The sequence below is a fragment of the Bombina bombina genome, chromosome 5 (genome assembly GCF_027579735.1).
Source record: "Bombina bombina isolate aBomBom1 chromosome 5, aBomBom1.pri, whole genome shotgun sequence".
NCBI lineage: Eukaryota > Metazoa > Chordata > Amphibia > Anura > Bombinatoridae > Bombina > Bombina bombina.
The window spans coordinates 1,042,671,899-1,042,680,692 of NC_069503.1; the positions used below are offsets into that span (position 1 = coordinate 1,042,671,899).

General features: G+C 38.2%; 1 protein-coding gene across 1 annotated transcript in view; it reads left to right on the plus strand.

Annotated features, from left to right (window-relative positions):
• SLC30A8 (solute carrier family 30 member 8) overlaps positions 1-8,794 on the plus strand; it is a 119,484-nt gene that overhangs the window by 36,336 nt on the left and 74,354 nt on the right. Inside the window, exon 7 of the mRNA XM_053715932.1 lies at positions 3,469-3,603. Within this exon, the coding sequence (XP_053571907.1) occupies positions 3,469-3,603 (135 nt within the window). The remainder of the gene's footprint in view (positions 1-3,468; positions 3,604-8,794) is intronic.

Consider the following 8,794-nt stretch of genomic DNA (forward strand, 5'->3'; position numbering starts at 1 on the left):
CAGTAGGTATGGTGTTCTCTCTCCTCCAAACACGACAAGTTGTGTTTCTACCAAACAGTTCTACTTTGGTTTCATCTGACCATATGACATTCTCCCAATCTGCTTCTGGATCATCTAAATGCTCTCTAGCATACTTCAGATGGGTCCGGACATATACTGGCTTAAGCAGGGGGACACGTCTGGCACTGCAGGATCTGAGTCCCTGGCAGCGTAGTGTGTTACTGATGGTAGCCTTTGTTACGTTGGTACAGCTCTCTGCAGGTCATTCACTAGGTCCCCCCATGTGGTTCTGGGATGTTTGCTCACCGTTCTTGTGATCATTTTGACCCCACGGGGTGAGATCTTGCGTGGAGCCCCAGATCGAGGGAGATTATTAGTGGTCCTGTATGTCTTCCATTTTCTAAATATTGCTCCCACAGTTGATTTCTTCACACCAAGCTGCTTGCCTATTGCAGATTCAGTCTTCCCAGCCTGGTGCAGGTCTACAATTTTGTTTCTGGTCTCCTTCGACAGCTCTTTGGTCTTCACCATAGTGGAGTTTGGAGTGTGACTGTTTGAGGTTGTGGACAGGTGTCTTTAATACTGATAACAAGTTCAAACTGGTGCCATTAATACAGGTAATGAGTGGAGGACAGAGGAGCCTCTTAAAGAAGAAGATACAGGTATGTGAGAGCCAGAAATCTTGCTTGTTTGTAGGTGACCAAATACTTATTTTCCACCATAATATGCAAATAAATTCTTTCCAAATCAGACAATGTGATTGTCTGGATTTGTTTCCACATTTTGTCTCTCATAGTTGAGGTATACCTATGATGAAAATTACAGGCCTCTCTCATCTTCTTAAGTGGGAGAACTTGCACAATTGGTGGCTGACTAAATACTTTTTTTCCCCAATGTAGGTGTCGGGGCAGCAGATTAGGAGTTAATAAGAAAATGAGGAAGCGAAGTGGAAAAGTTGTAGAGGAATTGAGAGGTTGGTCCAGGAGAGTGATAGATGACTGCCACTCTGTCAGAAAGACAGTGAGAGAAAGGTAAGAACAGGTGAATGGAGGAGAAGGTGAGAGATACGAGAAGAGGCAAGTACTGATAGGTGCAGGAGGATCCCAACACCACAACCATGTCTCTCGCCTGGCCTAGGGAAATGGCTAAAGTGGAGACTACCATGCATGAGAGAAGCAATGGAAGCACAAGGAAAGAGAGGGGATAAGCACTGTGGAGTAATAAAGATGAGATTGTTAGGACTGTGTGGCCTAGAGTATTTGCTGTGGGAGATTGAGCAAGTGTGGATGTTTGTTAATTGCTATGGAACCAGGGTTTGGAGAGATGTCACCAGCAGCAAGCAGTAGTAGGAGTGTGAGTGAGAGAGGGTGAGAGTGAAAATTGTAAGAGCAGGTATGATTGGAGGCAGGAGAGTTAGATGGGAAAGTGTTTCTGTGTTTCTAAAGATACATAGTAGTTCATGATAGGACACCATGGGGGATGAGAGAAGGTAGGGTGAGATATGGATGGTGTGGGGTTATTGTTACTTTTATTAGACATACAGTGAGTTTTAGGAGAAGGGCAAATAGAAAGAACAGAAGACATGGAGAGCATAGTGCAGGTGTAAAATTAATGAAGATAACCTGTTAGTGGGTTGTTAAAGATGAAGATTGCAGTTTCTCCCTCAATTTTCTAAATCCAGTTTCAAACTAAATAATGCCACTTGTAACACAGAGCCCAGAAGAGCCAAGGCTCATGAGAGCCAGAGTTCTGCTGTTTATAGCAGTGAGATCTAACTACTAATGATTTGATTCCAGACATCTGGTTACAGGCAGCCTAGCTACACAGGAGTTATACACTTGCAAATTAGATTGTATTAGAGGAAAACAAATGGGAAGAAGTTTAGGCTAAAGTTACACAGCTAAGCAGATAACAAAAGAGTAATAAAAGCATACATATACAAATAATACAGTTTAAAGGGACGTGGATATGCAGATTAGGTCGTTTTTAAAGCAGATGAAAAGCATACCTGTAGAGAGATGAGATGGGAGTAGAGTTAGAATGACTGTGTTCATGCTTCATGTTGTTAGTAGGGCATTGTGGATGAGAGCATTATGGATATATGCCCAGTTTCAAACTACATTATGCCATTTTTAACACAGGGCCACTTATAAACTAGAAATTGTAATGTATGTGTGTATTTATATGCATGTATTGATGGATGGATGGATAGAGAGAGAGGCAGACAAATAGATACTCATAAACTACAATTTCCATATATAGCATTGACTCTTAAGAAATTGTCTGCATTTGTAACATTTTCTCTCCTGATTGGTAAACTATTGTACGTGTATATTTATGTATATTCTCTCATTTCTGGTGCTTCCATCTCTGAGATGTAAGATTCAGTCAAACCAACTTTGAATGTATTGCTATATTACAGAGACAATAAACTGCTGTATACTGTACAACTACAATATCATGGTTTCTACTCGCCACTCTACAAGTGCCAGTTAGTGAAGTTCTGCATCTTCACACTGGATATCAACATCTTGGAACTTATGTATTCTTGCACCCTGTGACAGATGTGGTGGTCATTCATAGATCATTGATCAATGGCATTGTGGTACATTTTTGCAGCAACTGCATTACTCTATTGTTCCTAAGAGCTTTTTTTATTTTTGTTAAGTAACTTTTAAACTGAGTATAAAAATGGCTAAATATAAAGCTTCCACTCTCTATTACGTGAGCTAAACTGAAGTGCAGGTGCCAAAAAGATGTCACTGTTCTGTGAATGTGCAAATTCTGTGTCACAGGACACAAGAATATGTGAGCTCCAAGATGTGTGTATCTAGCATAAAGATGTGGTGCTTCACCAACTGACAACAGCATTAGGTTAAAATATAGAGAGCTGCAGGCACAGGAGGAACAATTATAGTATGGGGAATAGTAACCCAACTAATGTAGTTGTTGCCAGCAATTTAATGTTCCTTTAAGTAATTAAGACATCCTGGGCTATTAAAGGGACATGAACCCGTAGTTTTTCTTCCATGATTTATATACACTACTGGGAGCTAGCTGAACATATTGGGTGAGCCAATAACATTAGGCATACAAAAGCAGCTACCAATCAGCAGCTCCTGAGCCTACCCAGGTATCCTTTCCAACAAAATATACCAAGAGAACCAAACAAATTAGATAATTTAAGTAAAATGGAAAGATATTCAAAATCAAATGCTCCATCTGAATCATGAAAAAAAAAAAAGTTGGGTTTCATGTCCCACTTGTTCATGTTCAGAAGACTTTTTTTTTATTATACAGTAAATACATTTTGTGAACAAACCCCCGATATTTGTCCAGAAATATAATGTATAGAAGAAAAAAAAGTCAGTTTATTTTTTTCTTCACAAAATATATACTTTTGTCTTTCCAAAGCATAATTAAGTGCATAGAAGTCTGATATATGGGAATATTGTTTTTTGTTTTTAGGCACTCCTGGGGTGATTGATTACAGTGCTGTGAAAGAGAATATTCTAGCAGTGGATGGGGTTAAATCAGTTCACAGCCTTCATCTGTGGGCTTTGACAATGAATCAAGTAATCCTTTCAACTCATGTAGCCACAGGTCAGTAAATGTATGTATGCAGAACAAAAGTTCAATTGTTGTTCAGTAAAGGGCGGTTTATGCTCTTTGATATGAATGCTTACCTGTCACTCAAGCATACACCAGCTTTCATCAAAATGCACTTCTCGTTATGACCAGCTGCTCGGCACAGGGACTTTTTTTCTTTTCAGAAAACATAATGACCCCGGTTCCAAGCAATGTATCTGCCAATGAAATAATTTTTTTTTTTTTTATTGCTGGCAAGTCATCAATCATATATGCTGTACATAAAAGGTTTTATAGACTCTAAATATGTAACTCCTCAGGTTATGACAATATCTATAATAAATAGCCAAAAAAAGATAAACTTTATTAAACATTGAAAAGACAAATCATAAAACATTGAAAAGACAAATCATAAAAAGCCAACAATAAAATCTACTAATACATAAATCTGTGTCAATATTATCAGTACTACACAATGCCTAAGCTAACTCAAGCTGTGCAGAGGCTATCGGCAAATGTATAATGGCTTGCATTGTTAAATTGTTTCTTAACAATATCATTATGTTCTTCTGCAAGTCAAAAAGAATGTGCATTATTTGTGATACACAGTACAGATTGTCTGTCTTTGCTTTCTCATTGAATAAGCTAAAATGCTAGAAGCAAATATGCAGTCTCAAGCTTACAAATAGCCAGATTACGAGTTGAGTGCATTAATTACGCTAGAATTAATTATTTTGCGCTCGTATTACGGGTTGAAAGTAAACTGTTTTCATTTGAGTGCTAACCCGATAAGCACAGAAAGCAGAACTTAGAATATTTTATGCACGTTCAGGTACCCTCCCCCCATCTTGTGCAAACCCAATCGCATATTTTTCTGTGCTCTAACCCGACATCAAAAATATGAATATTTCACATTCCAATGTTCTTCACATAGTAGAATATGTTGTATTTTTTCATAAATACATACACATATATACACTAACCGGCCACTTTATTAGGTACACCTTGTTGGACCCCCTTTTGCCTTCAGAACTTCTTTGTGGCATAGATTTAACAAGGTTTTGGAAACATTCCTCAGAGATTTTGGTCCTTATTGACATGATAGCAACAGGCAGTTGCTGCAGATTTGTCAGATGATTATCCATGATATGAATCTCCCGTTTCACCACAAAAAAGTTCTCTATTGGGTTGACTAATGACGACTATGTCAGCCATTGGAGTACAGTGAACTCCTTGCCATGTTCAAGAAACCAGTTTGAGATGATTTGAGCTTTGTGACATGGTGCATTATCCTGCGGGAAGTAGCCATCAGAAGATGGGTACACTGTAGTCCTAAAGGGATGGACATGGTCAGCAACAATACTCAGGTAGGTTGGGCATTTAATCATTGAATCAAATGGAACTCATGTGATAAAATACTTATATCATGTAATTTATTCCAGTGTAAACTACACCACCTCTGAAAAAGACAATTGATTGATAGAGGTTTTTAGGATATACCCTCTTGCCACCTATAATAGATTATTAAAACGTCTGTCTCAGTATACACCACTTTGTGGACTAGAAACACACTCTCCTAACTCTGTATAACTGTTCATCTACTCATGCAGTCTCCATATGTGTTTTCAATATTTGCTACATTTTGTTATGCCCATAGAGGCTTATAGTATTTACAATTTAATTGAATGTTCTATATTTCTAATGTTGCATTTATCATAATGGATTGTTTTATTGACTGCTTCTACACATTATATGTAGTAATGTTCTTCACAGGGTGTTTTAGATAACATTTTGATATAGATTATTAACAGTTTTGTTCATATCTGTGTATAGCACCTTACCATAACCGATCATTTTATCAGGTTAATCTTTATCTCTTCATCCCCTTTTAGCCATTTTGTATCCTTATGCAATTTTCAATATACAAGCATGTAGAACTATGTTTTTTATATTTATGAAATTTACATGAATAATGTTTGTTGTTGTATATATTTTTCACTACTGGCAATTAAGTGTCTAAGAGGTTAATTTTAGCACTGAAGGTTTTTCAATGTGATTGGTAAATTGTGAACCTATCAGTTAACACTTACCCCTTTAAATATGTGACACGTTAGCACAATGTCAGCTACGATTACGGCATAAGGCCGAAACATGTCAGCCTGATGCGTTCATGTGTCTAAACTTTTAAATGCTTATGGTACTCCCATGTCTGTTTTTACCATAAGTGGAATACAATAAAGGAACTCTGGACATTTTCATTTATTCAAGTTTATATATATGTATATATGTGTATGTATGTGTGTGCGTATGTGTATAAATAAAAATATATATTTATATATATATATATGTGTGTGTGTGTGTGTGTGTGTATGTATATGTATGTATATGTATATATATATATATATATATATATATATAATATATATATATATATATATATATATATATATATATATATATATATATATATATATATATATATATATATATATATATATATATATATATCCTCTCCAAGAACACAGACACTCACTGGTCTTCATAAAAGGTAATCCTTTATTCAATCCATTAAAACAATAATAATACCATGACGTTTCGGCACACCATTGTGCCTTTATCAAATGTATCAAAATATTAAAAAGCTTCATATCAAACTTACCCCTAATCACCTCTTAAATACTATTGGAATATAGCACATGCCGCCAGCCCATCGTGTATAAAATCGGCGTCTGACGTCATCAGGGAGCGCTGATCTGTGCGCCCTGTGAGATCGTAGGGCCGACGTTGCCATGGCAACATGTAAACTATACACAGTTACTCGGCGAATGTGCAATAGACCAATAGATATATTTGCATATCGAATGTGTCGCCGATTACACATATTGACGGAGTTCCCCATACTTATTATAATGGGGCAAAGTACCGCAAGTCTCCAAAATGTTGGACAAAAACGATGTCTATATCAGCGCAACACTCCCAGCAAATAATACTAAACACAAAGTGCGTAAAAAACATAGTGTATAAAATTCAAAAATGTATCAGAAAGGAGCATCTATATAACATTGTATCCATATCATAATGAGTGAAAAGTATCAAAAAAGCATCTGATGTCATAGTGACAGTAAACAACTGCAATTTACATATAAGGTGAGATACTAGCTCGCATTCATGCCTACTAGTATTATGGTAGAAACATGGGAACAATATGTGAGAGAAGATTAATTGTCCATTTTTAAGACCCATACGCTATAACAGGACAAATCTGTGTTCTCTGATTATGTTGCAAAAACAGAATTTATCTAGTAGAAAGGGCTGAAGTCCAGTGAGGTATTGAGGCCACATGGAGAGATGGTATTTAGCCTGTAGATCCACTTGGTTTTGCATTGTAGTAACAGGTTCCCCCTATCACCTCCCCTTGGGAGTGGGGGTATATGATCTATAAGCATTGTGCGTAAACTTGAAACCGCATGTTTATGTTGGATGCAATGCCTAGCTACTGGTTGTTCTGATTCACCATTGCGTAGGGCCTCCCGTATAGTGCACCGGTGGTTTGCCATACGCTCGCGGAAGGTTGTTACAGTTTTACCGATGTATACACTGGAACATGGGCAAATAATCATGTATACTACATGTACGCTGGTGCAGGTAAGGCGATGCCTAATGTTGAATCTTTTGTTGCTGTGAGGGTGCTGAAACGAATTGCCCCTAAGCATACCATTGCAGGTTACACATCCAGAACAGGGAAAACAGCCAATCTTCGTGGGTTTAAGCCAAGTATCCTTTTTGTAATTCCTTATTGGATCTGACTTAACCAATATGTCCTTTAGGTTATTTGCTCTTCGGTATGTTATTCTGGGGGCAGCCACCCTCCCAAATGGTAGTGTGGGATCACTGCCTACCACTGGCCAATTCCTCCGGACCACCTCAGTGAGGTGTCTCGAATCTGATGTATATGTAGTAACCATGTTGATCCGGTCAGGGTCTGACTTGGTTGTTCTTTGCCTTTTTTCCAGATTAGTGGGATCCATAAGATCATCACGTGCCTTCTTAACCATCTCTCTAGTATAGCCTCTCTCCACTAGTTTCGTGTCCATTTCTTCCAGTTGTTGATGTAGCATAGGTATCTCACTATTGTTCATAATGACACGAGTGAGTTGGGAGGTGACAATCCCTTTCTTTTGGTGCAGAGGGTGAAAACTCCTCGCATCCAACAAGGAATTGCGGTCAGTTGGTTTAGTATAAAGAGAGGTACCAAAACGAGTGATACCCTCTGCATCAACTTTGAAAATATTAAGATCCAAAAAATGTACAGATACTGTACTGTATTCCAACTTAAACCTGATTGGACAAGCCATGGTATTCAAATGTGACACCCACTCAAGCAATGCTGGCTCACCACCTCTCCACACCAAGAACACATCATCGATATAGCGTGTGTAGTACATGATGTTGCTATTGTCATGTGGCCGCATCAGCGTGCATTCATACCACGCCATGTAGAGGTTTGCATAAGTGGGTGCCACATTCAAACCCATGGCTGTACCTGCGATTTGCAAAAAATAGTCATTTTCAAATTTAAAATAGTTCTTCTCAAGACAATGTGTTAACATTTCGCAAAGGAACTCTACGGGTGGACCATTGTACAAATCATTGCCCGTCACCATGGACCTGACAGCCTCCACACCCTCATGATGAGGTATCACAGTGTAAAGGCTGTCCATGTCCATGGTGACAAGCACATCATCAACACTTAAACCAACATATTCCTTGAGAACACGAATCATATCTGGGGAATCCTTTAAATAAGATTCAGTATGCTTAACAACATGCTGGAGGTGCGAGTCAATGTATATGGCCAAACTGGACAAAATTGAACCCCTGGCAGACACAATCGGTCTGCCAGGTGGATTTTGTAAGGTTTTATGCACCTTTGGCAGTAAGTAGAGTACAGGAACCTTTGGATAATCTGTAGTGAGAATTGTCTGTTCCTGTTCACTAAGTATACCTGCCTTTTATAGGTTGATGTAGGGTTACCTCTCTTTATACTAAACCAACTGACCGCAATTCCTTGTTGGATGCGAGGAGTTTTCACCCTCTGCACCAAAAGAAAGGGATTGTCACCTCCCAACTCACTCGTGTCATTAGGAACAATAGTGAGATACCTATGCTACATCAACAACTGGAAGAAATGGACACGAAACTAGTG